General features: G+C 46.6%; 1 protein-coding gene across 3 annotated transcripts in view; it reads right to left on the bottom strand.

Annotated features, from left to right (window-relative positions):
• C14H10orf90 (chromosome 14 C10orf90 homolog) overlaps positions 1–16,817 on the bottom strand; it is a 192,514-nt gene extending 175,697 nt beyond the window's left edge. For all 3 annotated transcript variants that reach the window (XM_045567777.1, XM_045567778.1, XM_045567781.1), the window contains exon 1: positions 16,532–16,817. In XM_045567777.1, the coding sequence (XP_045423733.1) occupies positions 16,532–16,771 (240 nt within the window). In that variant the 5' untranslated portion in view covers positions 16,772–16,817. The remainder of the gene's footprint in view (positions 1–16,531) is intronic.
• Positions 16,818–17,225: the final 408 nt, after the last annotated feature.

Below are 17,225 nucleotides of genomic sequence, written 5' to 3'. Positions count from 1 at the left end.
AAAGATAAATGTGGCCACCTCATAGTTCTCGTGTGAGACGCATCTCAAACTTGGCCATTCGGTATAGTTACAAATCTGTTTCAAAACAAAACATTTGCTTTTTCATTCCTGTTTGGCCTGTCATTTATTTATTTGATAAACTTTTATGGAGCTCCTACTTAAAAACAACAACAACAACAACAACAACAACAAACTCCCTCTCACGTGACCAGCCACCAACCTCCCTTTCGCAAACCTTCTTGACAGAGTCGTCCATGTTCTCTCTCTCCCACCTCCTCACCGCTCACTCATTCCTCAGTTTGCCACAACCTGCACCGAGCCACTCCCAGCCATGGTGCTAAAATTGCTCTCACCATGGCCACCGAGCCGCCAGGGCCACCAAGCCACCAAGGCCAGCGGATGGCGCCCATCAACAGCTCCTGCGGGCTGCCCTCCTCAGCGTGTCCTTCCGTCTCAGCGCCTCGACAAGACCTTCCCAACCGCTGCCAACACCCCCACAACCGCCCCCTCCTCTTCACCACCTGCAATATTGCCACGAAGCAAACCTGGTTACGTCCCTCCCCAGTTTACAACACTTGGACTTTTTAACTGATTCAAAATATGGTAAAAGCCACATTCATGAAGAAGTTTTTGCAGTGTGGTTCATAATGTCAAAACATCAGAAGTGTTTAATCTATCCAGCAGCAGGCAATGCTTCGTGGACGAGAGCAGACCGTACGGTGAAATCCTAGGTACCCGTTAACATTGTAACGGTGTGCGTGACCGATGCTACAGGCTCCTCACCTACAAACCACAGCGTATCTACCGTGGGGGGCCTCAAACACTATGCGAAGTTGGACATTACTTCCTCAGTGACAGGGCAGCACTGGCGATTCTGTGCAAGGACAGTTAGCACCTTATATCCCCTTATGTGTTGGAGCTCAGTCCTGTGTACAGGTGAGATTGGAACCTTCGCTCAGGAGCTGAGACTGGTTGCTGCTTACACAAGAGGCAGCATTTTTCAACTACATCTTCACCCATGTCTAATCTGTGACATGTATTTGTTGGTTTTTCATTTCTTCCCACTGGGATGTGAGCCCCACACAGTAAGTTCTTTGTTCATTGCTGTGATCGCACACCTAGGACAGCACCAGGTCCACAGTATGCCTTTGAAAATATATGCTGATGAATGAGTGAATGAATGAACTGTGAGACTACCTGGGAAAATGCTTATGAATGCAAAGGTAACATAATTGAATGTCCACTATGATAGTAAAAAATTTTATGAAAAGCAAAAAATGTCATTTCATAAAAATTTTATGAAGAATGGAAAAAACATATAAAAACTAATACCATTCCTTTAATTTCTCAGATTCTGGGTAATTTTTTCCTTTTCTACTGATGATGACCCTCAAACTGATCCTCTAGAGCCAAGTGCCTCCTCTTCTGTGCAGCCTTCTTGGGGCCCCCAGGGGTGTGCTGGGTGCACGCTCTGAGCTTCCTCCTGCAGCACCCGGGCCTCCTCACCCACCAGGCTGTATCCTTCCCAGCCTGGGAGTCCCCTGGGGGCAGGCCCACCTCACGTCTGTGTGTGCAGCACAGTGGTGGATGCTAATGAGAAAAACAGTGGCTATTTGGAGAAGAAAAGGGAGGAGAAAAGATGGAAAGAAGGAGGCAATGAGGGAGGGAGGGAGGGAGGGAGGAAGAGAGGAAGGAGGAGGAGAAAAGTGAAAAGCCAGGAGGGGAGCAGGGAGGAGGAGGGAAAGGACAGAGTTCCTGGTCAAGGTCAGGCGCTAGGGCTGATGCCAGCCCCTGGCCTGCAATGCCAGGGATTTATGTAGCTCTGGTCTGCTTCAGTTCTCACTATTTACCACTCAAAGGAAAGAGCTCAATCAGCCCCGAGCTATTCTGTGAGTGATTGTTAAGTGACTCCTAACTCAGTGGGTCAAGGCTGTGTCTCCCTGAAGTCTCTGAGGCCATTAGGGTGTTATTTAGCGAACGGAAGCTGTGATTTACCACAGTAACACAACGGAGAGAAGATGTAGGACCCCATTTTTTACCTCTGTTCCCAGCTGCTTGTGCAAGGTTAAGCCTGGGGTCACCCGAGCAGCACAGGAGCTGTCGTCGTGTGGGGGCAGTTACCTCCTGGGATCCTCCAGCAACTCAGTGAAAGTGGCATTATAATTGTTACGTCCACATTACAGATGTGGACATTGAGGCACAGAGAGGTTAAGTAACTTGCCCCAAATCACGCACATCTAGTGAGGAAAGGGTGCAGCTTGGATCCCAGGCAACAAGGATCACTCCTTGGGAACAGAAGACTATGACTAGAATCGAGTACCTTAAAAAGATGATGATGCCCACAATAATGTGGAACGCTCCAGTTTGCAGGGCTCTTTTACACACATTGCCTCATTCTGATCCCCCAAAGGCCCTGAGAGGCAGCCAGGACACACAGATATGTTTTAGGTAACGAAACTGTGGCCCACGGAGGGTAAGAAACCTCAGTGCCCAAGACCGAGAAAACAGTGGCCCCGTCACACACACCAGCCCTCCTGAGCCCGGCCCAGCATTCATTCCTCCCACCCCACCTTGCAGGGTATGACCCTGCCAGGCCACCCCCGCAGGAAGTCTGTGGTCAAGCCTGCCGTCTGCTGGGACAACAGTAACATCAATAACAAATTGATCTGTGAATCCCGTCAGCAGCCAGAAGCCAGCGCTCCCGCGGGCTTTGATGGAGTGTCATGGGCACACTAATAGTGTAACCTTCCATTTGTGTGAGACTAAGTGCTTTGCAGAACAACTTTCTCTTTCTCCTCCTTGATTCTCCCAAGCCCTGCAATAATAGCTTGGCTCTAATGAGCAAATATGTTACTGTTTTTATTGTTTCCTCACTCTCCCTTCAAGATATGAGTACTCACTACAGATCTATAATCCCTTATCTGCAATTCTAAAATGCATAAACCTCTGAAATCCAAGTGTTTTTCTCCCTGGGTTTGTAGCAAATTAATCTGATAGCAAAACCTTACCTGAACTAACCTAAGGCTTTTTATAATATTAATTTACTCCATTGAGGGTGGATATTCATCCATTTTTTTAATTAGAACTTAATGACAGAGTGTACTTTGGATCCTACTGGAGATATAGTGCAACATTATCTTTTTAAAATCCAGAAAACTATTATGGAATCACATTTCGTCCCGAGAGTTTGGGGTGGAGACTGTCAGCCAGTACCGTGGGTATCTGGTGAACACTCAGCACCACCCTGTGTGAGGGTTTTCCGTGCACCCCCATCCAGGCCTTACAGCAAGGCCTATGAAACAGACGTTCTCCTGCACTTAATAGGTAGGGACACTAGGGGACAATTTGCCCTGGGTCACACCCAGGGCTACTAAATGTCAGGGCCAGGATTCAGCCTCAGCCTCATTCAAATGCTCCCACTTTTAACCCCATGCACCCAAGTGCTCAGACTGTCCCTCCTCCAAATAGAGTGCAGCGTCTATGTGCATGTACGTGTGCATGTGAGCGTGCATGTGTGTGTGTGTGTGTGTGTGTGTGTGTGTGTGTGTGTGTGTGTGCATAGGGGTGGATGGCTGGAGCAGTTAGAGGTGGCTCCTGAGCTTTGCAAAGCATTGATCAAGGAAAATAGGGACTGAGACGTCACCTACCCCAGGAAAGAAGAAAGGGGAGAAAACAGCTGGGAATTTCCAGGTCCACACAGAACTGTGCTGCCAGACCCCTCCCCTAACTTCGCCTCTCTAGACATGTGCACGGTTCACAGAGGAAACAGAGGAGACATCCTGATCTACTTGTATCCTAAAGAGCCAAAGACAGGGTCGATTTTGGCCGGGTCTTCTCTTTGGGACAATGACAGACATTGTTGGAGGCCAGAGGAAGGAAGGCAGCCTCTTTTCAGCACCCGGATGCCTTCTCCCGGGGAGGTAGGAGGTTCCACTAGAGGGCAGACAGCCTGTGCGGCAGGTGGTCCTGGGTTTGTCTGCAGACTGGGTAGCTCAGACTCTCGGGATGGTAAGGGCCACACTCTCTAGCACTAATCGAGACGCGTGACTGATCTTTGCCAGCATTCCACGTTTTTATCCAATCTTCTGAACTCTCTTCTGCAGCAATAATTAACGTCAGATCAGTTTATGGATCAACAGTGTATTTTCTGCAACCGTACACCTATAATAACTCAAAACTGAGATTTATCACTCTACTGTAATTCCCTCCCCATGCTCCATCTCTTCATGTTTACATCTGGTTTAACTTTTTCTAATCTAAAATAAATCAACATGAAAAGCATTAGATTTTTCATTTAGATTCTCAATTGCCTTTTATTACTGAGATAATATCCTTTCTCTGATTTCAAATGATGGGACTGTTCCCTTGTTAGGATCTGAACCAGGATGCCGCAGTTCGATCTATCCGTCTCTCCTTGTTTCTCCTTCATTCTTCTTTGCAAGGCTGGTGTCTGGTGGGTTCTGACTTGAAAATGAGATGCATCAGGATGTGAAGAGGATACATTATTCCCATCATTTTCCCTCTTAGGAGACACATGGAGGAAGACAGCCTCCCCTGGCTGTCTAGTGAGAAGTGGTCGGCAGAGAGTTCACTCTTCATTTTCCCACCAGGCGACTTCAGCTGCCTGTCTGTTTGCAGGTATAAATGAGAGCAGCAAGGAAGAAGCACCTGGCAGGAGATTTCTATGGAAATATCAGCCAGGGGGGTAGAATGACTCCAAAATATAGGCATGTTAATTGCCCTGTTATAAAGTCAAATTGAGCTGAACTATTTTGTATATCAAAGAGGCAGATTTCCCCTGATTCCTTAAGTATTCCTTAAGCATGTTCCATTATGTTTCCTATCATTGGCAACATTTTCTCCTGACAGGCTTACTTTGGAGATATTGTGGGTTTGGTTCCAGACCACGGCAATACAGTAAATATCACAATAAAGCAAATAACATGAATTGGTTTTGGTTTCTCAGTGTGTATGAAAGTTATGTTTACACTATACTGCAGTCTATTAAGTGTGCAATAGCATTATGTCAACAAATGTATATCCCTTAATTTAAAAACACTTGTTGCTAAAAAAAATGCTACCAATCATCTGAGCATTCAGCAAATTACAATGGTGGAGGGTTTGGCTCAACGTTGGTGGCTGCTGACTGATCAGGGTGGTGGCTGCTGAAGGTTGGGGTAGCTGTAGCAATAGCTTAAAATAAGACAACAGTGAAGTTCACTGCATTGATTCCTGTTTCCTTTCATGAAAGATTTCTCTGTACCATGTGATGTTTGATAGCATTTTACCTGCGGTAGAACTTTCAAAATTGGAGTCAATCCTTTCAAACCCTGTTGCTATTTGATCAATTAAGTTTATGTAAAATTCTGAATCCTTTGTTGTCATTTCTACAGTGTTCAAGCATCTTCACCAGGGATGCCATTTTAAGAAACTACTTTCTTTGCTCATCCATAATAAGCAACTCATCATCTGTTCAAGTTTTAACAGAGATCCCAGCAATAGAGTCACGTATTTAGGCTTCACTTCTAATTCTTGTTATCTTGCTATTTCTAACACATCTGCAGTTACTTCCTCCTCTGAATTCTTGGAATCTTCCAAGTCATCCATGAGAGTTGATTCCAAATTCCTGTTCATGTTGATATTTTGACCTCCCATGAATCATAAATGTTCTTAATGGCATCTAGAATACTAAATCCTTGCCAGAAGGTTTTCCATTTACTTTACCCAGATCCATGAGAGAGTGATCAGAGGGATCACTATCTATGGCAGTTATTATGAAAAGTATTTCTTAAATAATAAGACTTTAAAGTTGAAATTACTCTTGACCCATGGGTTGCAGAATGGATGTTGTGGTGGCAGGCATGAAAAAAACATTACTCTCCTTGTACATCTCCACCAAAGCTCTTGGGTGACCAGGTGCCTTGTCATTGAGCAGTAATATTTTGAAAGGAATCTTATTTTCTAAGCAGGAGGTCTCAACATTAGGCTTAAAATATTCAGTAAACCATGCTGTAAATAGTTTAGCTGTCATCCAGGCTTTGTTGCTCCATTTATAGAGCACAGGCAGAGTAGATTTAGCACAGTTCTTAGAGTCCCTAGGATGTTTGGAATGGTAAATGAAAATTGGCTTCAACTTAAAGCCACCAGATGCATTAGCTCCTAACAAAAGAGTCTGCCTGTCTTTTGAAGCTTTGAAGCCAGGCACTGACTTCTCCTCTCTAGCTATGGAAGTCCTAGGTGGCGTCTTCTTCCAACAGAGGCTGTTTTGTCTACATTGAAAACCTGTTGTTTAGTGTAGCCATCTTCATCAATTCTCTCAACTAGATGTTCTGGATAACCTGCTGCAGCTTCTATATCAGCACTTGCGGTTTCACCTTGCACTTTTATGTTATGGAGACAGCTTCTTTCCTTAAACCTCATGAACCAACCTCTGCTAGCTTCAAACTTTTCTTCTGCAGCTTCCTCACCTCTCTCAGCCCTCTTACAATTGAAGACAGTCCTAACTGCCCTGCTGTGAATTAGGCTTTGGCTTAAGGGAATGTTGTGGCTAGTTTGATCTATCCACTAAAACTTTCTCCATATCAGCAATAAGCCTATTCACTTTCTTGTTATTCATGTGTCCAGTGGAGTAACACTTATAATTTCCTTCAAGAACTTTCCCTGTGCCTTCATAACTTGGCTGTTTGGTGCAAGAGGCCAGTCTTTGACCTATCTGGGTTTTTGATATGCCTTTGTCACTAATTTCTAAACTAGTCATTTCTCAGCTTAATTATTTATAGCTACTGACTTAAAGTGAGAAATGTGTGACTCTTCCTTTTACTTGTACGCTTGGAGGTCATTGTAGGATTACCAATTGGCCTAATTTTAATATTGTTGTGTCTCAGCAAATAGGCAGGCCAAGGAGAGGGAGAGAGATGGGGGAATGGCCAGTTGGTGGAGCACTCAGAACACACACAATATTTATCCACTAAGTTCACCGTCTTCCACGGGCACTGTTCGTGGTGCTTCAAAGCAATTATAATAGCAACATCAAAGATCACTAATCACAGATCATCATAACTGATATAATAATGAAAATGTTTGAAATAATGTGAGAATTGCCAAAACATGACTCAGAGACACCAAGCGAGCACATGCTGTTGGAAAAATGGCAACAACAGCCTTGTCGAGGAAGGGTTGCCACAAACCTTCAATTTGTAAAAAGCGCAATTGTCCGTGAAGCACAACACAGTGAAGTGTCATAGAACAAGGTATGCCTATACTTTCAAACGTGAGCTGATGATTCTAGAAACTGAACCCATTTCTTGTTCCATGTGGAAACTTCTTCCCCCAGTAATTATTTACCATAGAGTCCTGGACAGTTAGAAATACTTCAATATCAAACACACTACAGTTACCCTGACTTTGGAACACCGGGGAAAGGTCTGAGAATTCAATAGCCCCCTTGACCCTGTAACTTTTAACTTATTTGCTATTATTTTTCTTCTTTCAAAGCAACAGAGACAAAAACAAAACAAAACAACAACAACAACAAAGCAAGAACACAGGCATCAGTTTACCTGTTCACGTGACACTCCTCCCCTGGCCTGTGGGGAAGAGGCCTGAATATTTTGTAAAATTTACACTGGTGGTTGCTTTCTGTGATTATTTTTTTCACCCAGACTGACAGAAAGCAATCCAAAAGGAGTCCTTCTTGCAACTGACTCTCACACCTTCTCAGAAATTAAGGGAAGTGACAACGTCTACTTATTGAAGGACAGCAAGATTGGGTCCTTCAGGCTTTCTACCAGGACAGTAATAACAGCTACACCATGAAGCTCTCACCGAGGGCCAGGCACTGTTCTAAATGCTTCACAGGCATTGTGCAATCTCCATGGCAATGCCAGAAGGAAGGTACTACTCGAATCCCATTCTAAAGGCAAGGAAATGTTATTCTCAGTATTACTGTTAATAATACCATCAATAGTAGTGTGATCAACAACTAAGTATTATTGGGCTCTTACCATGGGCCAAGGGCCTCCCTAAGTGTTTCCCATATGTGAGCTCATTCAATCCCCACAATGGCCCACAACGAAGGGATTACTAGGAATTCCATTTCATATATGAGGCAGCTGATGCTGGAGCAGGGAAGAGTCCATGCAAAGTCACAGCGTTAATAAGCCACAGAGTCAGGATCAAAGTCCAAACGACCTGATCAGGGCCCAGGCCCTCATCCCTGTGTGGCCTCAATAGAACATCATCTCTTTAATTAAGATGCTAACAGTTGTAACCGAAACTTATCATCATCACAAAATACTACAGACTGCAGGATTTCAGTTACAGGACATTCCGGAAAAGATGACATGACTGTGGCAGGAAGTAATGGGTGGCTGCAGGATGCTGAGCTAGGTGAGAGCATTGAGTGCAAAGGGCACAGGGAACTTTTTGGGTTGATGGGAATGTCCTACATCACAATTTGGTGCTAGTTGTACAAGTGTACACATCTGTCAAAACAAAATGAACTGTACACTTTGAAAATATATGAATATTAATGCATATAAATTATGCCTTAATAAGGCTGATCTAAAAAATATCATGAGTAAGATCCAATTTAGAGTTTCAAGTGAACAAACATCATTAGTATGAGAAACAAGACATGCAGGCTGACCTCAGGGATCGTACCACCTAAGGGAAGAAGCTACACCCAAGACATGCCTTCGACGTTCACACTTGGTATTCTGCAAACACAAGGCAGCTCAGGGCCAGCTTCGTGGGCGTGAGACCTGTGGAGCTGTCTTGGAGTCCTCTCTTGAAGGAGAAAGGATATAAATTAGACTCATAGAGAGGAAATTAAACAATTTCACTATTTGGAATGTGATTGATGACAAGAATGATAAAACAAGTGACCTCTGCCTTGTAGCCTCCCGTGGGCAAACTAGAGCTGACATCTGTCCATCCGTCTGTCTGTCTGTCCATCTGTCAATCACTGAACAATAAGTGGGTCCGTAAAGCAGCCTAACGTGAGCATTGAATCAGAAGGTCTCTTATATCACCCATCATTCACCCTGGCCTCAGGTTTGCACCTAAAACACAGTTCCTGCACTTTGGTTCTTCATTCATTCATCCCTTTCGTGGTTGCTAACGCATCCTGAGAATGTCCGCTGCAGGCTGAGCTGCGCCAGGGCCACACGGTGCCAGGGCAGCTCCCGGTGAGCTGACGAGCACCATTCCCCACGGGGCGCCCGGACAGAGGCTCCAACCTGTGCACCTTCAAACCCAAGGGCTCCTTTTATTTCCTTTTCTCCACAGACACAAAAATTTAAAATATAGTGCAATAGCCAGTTAAACCACTCGAGGAATGGCTTCATTCTTTCAACAGTTGGTTTTAAAATTCTTATGGACAGACCTAGAGCAGCCTTCGTGCTAAGGCTCGTCCGGCCAAACCACCAAGGCAGGATCCTTCCAGGGGCTCTACGGAATCATCCCTGGATTCAGTGAGGTCTCCATGTTCCAGACGGTGGGGCAGGCACTGAACCATCCGTGGCCCTGAGCGAGTTATGAGAATTGCTCCTCTTACAGCTCCCCAGTAACTATCTTTCCCTGCCGGTTGTTCCTTGCCTGGCCTCACGGCTTCACCCTGTACGGCACAGAGTAACTTTCAGCCGGACCCAAGGAGACCTGGCGCAAACTCCTGGGAGCCTTTCTCTGCCCGGCTCCCTCCCGTTAGCAGCTGCGCCCTGCAAAATTCTAGCCACAGCTCATCTCCTCGGCACAGAGAGACTACCCAGTCTTGTTCAGATTCTTCCTTCCTGTGCCACTGTCCAGAAGTTGCCATTTCTTCTGCAGGAAATGTCTTCTCTGTCCCAGTTCTTTGCCCGAATGCTCACTCTCCCACCAAGCCCGCAAACCTCCAGGTATGCCACGAAGAATGTGCCCCGCTGTCTCCTTCTCTGTGCAGGCCTTCCGCGTTCTCTGGGCCCACAGCCCTGTGGAGACCCTCTGCCCGGCCCTCGTGGAACGGTTGCAGCCTCCACCAGACAACAAGCCTTTTGGACCTCTGTGTCCCCAGCACCTAGCACAGTTCCTGGCACACAGGAGGTCTTTAATACATATTTGTTAAACAAACCAGCCCAAGTGTTTCCTTTTTAATCCACCTGCACCACTGGAGGAGGAAGCAGAGCTGGGACAGCACACACGGTGGGGGGCACACGTGGCATCTCGGCGCTGTGAGGGGGCGCAGGAGAGAGCTGCAGGCAGGGGGGTGTGGAAGGGGCGGGGCTCCGAGGGGCACGGCTGACTTTCCCTGCGGTTAACTCTGCATCCCTGGTTCCAGCTGCTGCTGTCAGATGTGCCACTGCCCCGGCATCACGAGAAGTGCAGCCTCAGAGTGACATAACGAGGTGAGAGGGTGACATCCTCCTCCTGCCTCGCTCAACTGTGTCACTGTGCAGCCTACACTGTCTCTCTGGGCCTCACAGAATTTCCTCTTTAGAAGGATTGGGCTCATGTGCCCCGCACAGCTGTGGCCAGCATCAATGTGGCGATTCAGGACCAGCCACGCAGGCCTCTTTTGTCCCACGCCCGCAGGCAGCCAGCCTTGCACAGCGGTCCCGGCTCCGACACTCCCGTCTCTGACCGCCATCTGCCCCAGCCCGTGCCCTGGAACACACCGGCTTTCCTACCACGGGCGAGTCACACTGGCTTCTTTGTCATTTTCTTTTAGGTTCATGCAGTTGGAAAATATTGCTCTGGAACTTCCAGATCAGGGTTTCAGACCTAAATCAGAATCACTAGGTTTTCCTGTTTAAAACATACATTTCTGGACGCCCTCTCTCCCAGAGCCCAGGGCTCTGCGTTCTCAGAAAGTTCTCTTAAGGATTCTAAAGCATGCTAAGGGGTGAGGCCACGCAACCCTCTGTGAGGTGGTGAAGCTCCTTTTAGATACTTGCAGGTGGTCCAAGGACGTCCATCTTACAGCAAAAATGCCCCATCAGTGCTTCCTGCCGTAACCCTGGCTTCATCACGCAGGAGTCAGGTGCGTCTGAATCCACTCTCAAGAGCCTCTTGTCAATGATAACATGTGCAGCTGACCCCGGGGTGGGGGGGGATGCTCTGGGTGGAAACTGCACTCAGCTCCCGGCCAGTTTAATGACTGGTCCCTGAATTGCTTGGGGTACGGGGATAATCCCAAGCCGAGAGTATGGAAAGTCACGAGTCCCTGTCACCTGACATTTCAGTGTGGGGAAGGCGAGAAAAGGAGGGCTTCACCCCAATTTGAACAAGGCTGCTCGCAACACCCATGAAGCTCTGGTTATCAGTCACCTGGACCCAGTGCCACGTCTTCATGCCACAGCTCTGTGCAGGGGTGGGGATGGCAGGAAAAGGCATATTGGAGCTTGACAACATGACAACGCACTGTCGTGGGGTGCTGCCTCAAGGCCAGGCTCAAGGCTCAGCCCTTTATAGACATTCTCCCTTTTAATCCCCCCAGCAGCCATGTAAGGTAGATCTTATCCTAGTTCTCTGGGACACAGATGAGGAAACTAGGCTCAAAGAGGACAAGAGAATCGCCAAGGTCACTCAGCTAGCAATACCCCAGGGAGTCTCAGTCCAGGGCCTCCGCTCTTAACCACACTCCCACCTTTCATCTGCAGCCCCCTCACCTGCTTTTGCTGAAATACAGACATAGACTCCCCGCCAGTGCCCCATTCCCTGGTAGAAATGGGCCAAAATGATGTCAGATACATCTCACAAGCCTTGGCTGCAAATGCCCTGGGTCAGCTCGCGCTTTACCTGTAATAAAATTGCACCGTGCAGTTAGATGAGGAAGCTCAGTCACCAGATGTGCCTCCTGATGCAGCAAAACTGATTTCAGGCCCCTGACCCGTCACACCTCTGCAGAACCCTCCCTCCAATGGCCAGCCTCCCGTCGGCTGGGGCAGGGAGGGGCTGGAAGAATACGGCAAGTGGGCGGCATTGAGACTCAAGTAACCGTTCCATTTCCCCTTCACCTCTTGGGCTCCCCTCCCTGAGTTTGGAGGCCACTAGCCGTTGCCAACAGAGGCTGAGCTGCTGAGGTTTCCGGGAGGAACACAAAGCTCACACCCAGACAGCAGGCAAGGCCCGGGGACCAGGCTCCCAACCTGTGCGTGGAGTGCAGAGCGAATTGAATATTTGTTGTCCTTTGTGAAACAGCCTTTTCCCAGCCCTCCTCATCCTGCAGGTCTGGTGCCTCCACTGCAGCTGGAGCCTCCCAGCAAAACATCGCTCAGAGGCCAGGACTTCAGGAGGAAAAGTGAGACTCCAAAGACTTTGATCTGGCTAAAGCTCTTCAGTCTGGTTTGGAAAGAGGTAAAATTGTTTTGCACCTTTTGATAACTGCGAGAAGAAAGGGAATGTTTGTTTTACCTTGTGCTTGGTTTCAGTGACCTCTTTATTCCCAGAATCAAGTTATCCTGAAGCCCAAGCACTTAAAACTTTAGTGCTTTTATTTTACAAGACCTACGGGTGCACTCCAACCGCTTGAAAACGTTCATCAAAGCCCAGAGTGGAGTGTTTCAATCCTGGTGGGACATCAAAACCCCCCAGGAGGCCAACGTCCATCCACGATGGAGTAACCAGACACAAGCTACGAAACAGTCTCCAGACAGTGCACAACAACAGCAGTGCGGATATGCAGAACCACCACCTCTGACAGAGGGGAAATGAGAGAGGTGAGCCCGACAATTGTCCCCACCTGGAGGCAACGTCCAGGTCACAGCTCAGGGAGGGGGAACTTGACAGAGCCTGGGGTCTCACTGGGCAGAGGGGGCAGAGGCAGACTTCAGAGAGGCCCCTGCAGCTGGAATTCGTGAAGAGTGGGGAACTGCAAGGAAAGAGAGTTCCAGTGACCTGCAGGGGACCCCTCAGGCCTTTGGCTGAACACTAGTCTGCACCTGCTTGGGAGAAAACTACGCGAAACCAAGAAAAGAACTACCAGAAAGCGATAGGTCAGACAATTCCAGGACCTCACACAGAGCTGGAAGCAGTTCATGTTCCCACCGGCCTGCGTGCAAAGATCTTGTCACACCTGAGACAGCAGGTGGAGTTCTCAGAAGGCCCATGTCTTACTAGTGGGCTAAATTAGCCCTACATCAGGGTTTCTCACAGTTCTTCGCTGGGGTTGGGGCCCTGTCCTGTGCACCGTAGGAGATTAGCGGCAGCTCTGGCCTCTACCCGCTAGACACCGATAGCATCTTTTCCCAAGTTGTCACAACCAAACTGTCTCCAGACATTACCAAATATCCCTGGGGATATTCAGACCTGCCCCTACACGTCTTGAACATAAGCCTCAAAAGGATCGAGCTGTTTTCAAGTAACTTAACAACAAAATCAAACACCCAGCAATGTAAAACCCACAACATCCAAAATTCAATTTAAAAATAACTTGATATGTAAAGAAGAACATATGACCCATAATCAGGAGGAAAACCGATCAGTAGAAACAGGTGCGGAAATAACAGAGATGACGATGAAACTCGCAGACAGGGACCTTAGAACAGTGGGGAGGGCGAGGGGAGAGGTGGGAGATGAAAGTAACTGCCTGGGAAGTGTCTTTGTTGTTTGTTGCTGAGTGACAACGGCCTTGGCCAGGGCATAGATAGTTTTTAAAAGTTCACCACGATTCTTATACCCCACCAGAACTGAGCACTACTGGCTAAATCCACTTTTAAAAAAATAAATGAGTGGGAAGGGGAGATGGAAAAGATGATGGAGGTTTTGAAAAACATTGAGAGATGTGGCCAAATAGTGATTTCCAAATTCAAAAACCTTTCCTGGCTCATCTAATGATTACATGTGTTAGAAGATGTCACCTATCGGAAGACAAATGGGCGAGCCTCAGCTCGTGCCCTCAGCCTGCACCTGTCATCAGAAAGGTCTTGACAGTCAATTAGGAGATGCCTAGTCACATTCAAACTCGGGAAACACGAGCCCATCACGAACTCCATGTGGCTTCTCTTCCAAAAGTCGGTGAAACCACCCGAGCTCAGCCACATGGAGAGCCTCGGGATGTGTCCACACTTGGGCTGTGGACTGGAGGCAGAGCCCAAACACGGCCCATCTCGTTGCCCAGTTATGGCTCTGATGCTGTCTCAAGTTTATCAAAAAAGTGTGCAGGGGGAGACATCCCCTTAACACACTGTGTTTCTAATGGTTTGGGGCATCTTAGAGCCGGCAGGGATGGGGCCTTTGCAACCATGAACGCAAGGATCTTCAGCATCCGCACTGCCATTTGCTTCCAAGCCTGGTTACTTGTCAGCACAGCAGGTTCTGCTCGTTGTTCATATGAAAAGAGTTTTAAGTAAGGGAATGAGTGTGGCTGGAACCTCCCCCAACTAGAGTTACACCAGGTCACTGCTTGTCCCCGGTGAGAGGTGGCTTCTCCAAGCACTAACACAGCTCAGGACTAAGTCAATGGTTTTAGAGAAATCCCAGTCTGAAGAGCTTACACTCAGCTCAAGCATATTTACTGGTCCTTGTGGGAAGAACTTGAAGTCCCTAAGGTTTTTACAGAAACAAAATCTCCAAAATTCACTTTTACTGGAGACTCCAGTGGTTTCTTTAATCCAGCACCTTTGTGCATTGAGAGTTCATCCCAGTGACCTCGCTCATTTGTCACCCCATTGGGTACTTTATGGTCAGAGCCCAGGGCAGGTGAACCGATGGCCTTGGGGTTGATGGAAGAGAAGGAGTCACAGAGCTGAGTCCAATAGCAAGACCCAGACGCTGCTAACTGGGCTCTTTCTCCAGTGCCGCTCGGGAAATTGAGCAAGGAAGTTTCCTTCTTTCTAGGTTTCCTAATCTAAATCGTGCTGAATAATATGAAGGACAGTTCAATGGATGTGGAATATTATAAATTCTGACATGTTTGCTACTATAAGTCAAGAGGGATAGGAGGGGCAGAACCCACGTAGTGGTTGGCAGACTTGGCCGGCCCGTGAGCCGAGGAAGCGTGCCCTGCCTGGCCACTTCTGGAGTCCTGGACACAGTGAGGCCCAACCAGCCCATCAGATTGGTTGCTTGGGGAAGGGGGCTGGCAGTTTCTGGCAATCATTTTAACCTTGGTGGCCCAACTGTTGGCAGTAGATAGCAGTAGGGGATTGTGCCACACACAAAAAGGTAGCTGTGACTGCCAGTATATTTGAAGCTTTTTATAACCTCCTGCAAAGATGTACTTTTTCTCATTGTCATTGTCAGTGTGACTATAGGAATAAATGACATTTTATGCATGAAAAAAGTGGGAACGCAAGAGCTGCTGTTTGCTACGTAGGGTTTTAAATGGAACCATGAACACTTTTGTAAAATGCATGATAATATACTTCAACAAGTTTTTCTCTCTCTGGAGGACTGGAAAATAACCTCAATAAAAATTATACAATGATAAAATTCTGTCCTCATCCGATTAATTACTTGTGAATAATAACATCTCTGATTTCTTTCAATTATATCCTAATTGCACACCTTTTGCTCTGGTTGACTGGACAATGAAGTAATGAACAACGATTATTGAATTTAATTAACACCGTCATTTCTGTGGCCTTTACATCTCTGTTGTCAACATGGAAATTCATACTCCCAGGGCTGGAACTGAAGAAACCAGCTTTGAATCCTGCAAAACCTGTTCCTTCCACATTGTGCTGGTTTCCTTCTGCCCAGCCTGGGGAACAAAGACCTGGCGTATTTGCCAGCATTCATGGGAAGGCTTCCCTAATAACAGCATCAATATTCAGAAAGGTTACCTTTTCATAAAGCATTAGCAATTTGCATGTTACATTTATCAAAAGAGATGGGTAAGTGAGCTATATGGAAGTCGATTACAATGTCGTTCATAATTTATTCCATGTACAATAAAGAGCCGATAGGATTTCATGCATGTTTACTTTCTGAAAAGATAACTGCTTGAGGCTGATACGAGTTGCAGAATACAAATATCTTTCAGAGCAGTGTGTTTATCTCGCTTCAACATTTTAAATCTCCAAAGTTCTCCTTTTTTTCAGAGTTGTCACTGCTTAAAAATTAGAGCTCACTCTCAAAAACTAAAAGACCATTCTTACTGGCCTAACTTGAATGATTCTATTTTAACTCGATCAAGGCAAGCCACATATATTCTCCTGCACAACACATCAGGAAACAAATGGGAATTTGCTTTTAAAGACAGATGATTGCAAACTTACAGAGCTAAGACTATTTAATTCACAGAAACATACTGCAGTTTCTACATGTGGATACAAATTACCCAACTTGGTAGTCTTTGGAGCACCATTAAATGTTTGTAAACGCAGACATGTGTCCTGTGTAAATTACATTCATCTGATATGCTTCCCCATTCCCCATATTTCAAAAACTGAAATAAATTAAGAAATGAAAAAGTCTTTTCCAAATCCTTTGGGAAAGTCTACATGCAGATGAGATTAATTTATTAGACCAGAGAAAACACCCGGCTGTCTGAAGAGCAGCAGCTCTGACTCTGAGTCACCCGTGCGTCCCCCGCGCCCACCCCGGCTCAGCGTACCTCATATCTGCTGGCCGTCTGCTCAGCCGTCTTCAAGCCTTGACACATACGGATGATACAAACTTTGGCTCTTCTCTGGGAGGGAAACCAGTTACTCTTCACAAAATCCATGACCATCACATGGTTTTTCAACTCTGTACTAAATGTTTTTATCTGAAAAGTCCGATGCACGGCCGTTTCTGCATAGCAGGCAGTGTACCCTTTCTGATGAGTTTTTGTAGGAATTCCAGAGTGCTGCATGATACTCAGAATCTTGTGACTTCAGCTGGCGAGCCGGGCAAACACAATTTTCTTTGTTTAATCCAGGTATTGAGTGCAGCAGGAGGGACTTGGGAAGTGCCCCAGCTCGGCCCTGTCCCAGGGTTTTCCAACTCCAGAGCTAGTTGTTCCAAAATCCCAGTTGCAATGGTGAGAAATATGGACGTGGAAACCTTGCAAATGACCCTTACATGCCGTTAAAAAAACAAACCAGAAACAAACAAACAAACAAACAAACTCCTTGCTGCCGTCTGTCCATCTCCAGCCTCACGCCTGAGCTCTTGGGTCACTTGATATCTTCTCTGATTTCAAAGAAACATTTCTCTTTCCCATTGCATTCAAGTTTTAAACACAGAATTCGCCTGGTTACTGAGAGGTTCAATATGTTTCAGGCTTTAGCCCCTCAAATCCAAATAAATTATTTACAGGGCTCTGT

Source organism: Lemur catta, chromosome 14 (genome assembly GCF_020740605.2).
Source record: "Lemur catta isolate mLemCat1 chromosome 14, mLemCat1.pri, whole genome shotgun sequence".
In the NCBI taxonomy this organism is placed as follows: Eukaryota; Metazoa; Chordata; class Mammalia; order Primates; family Lemuridae; genus Lemur; species Lemur catta.
This window is presented reverse-complemented; position numbering and strand designations above follow the sequence as displayed.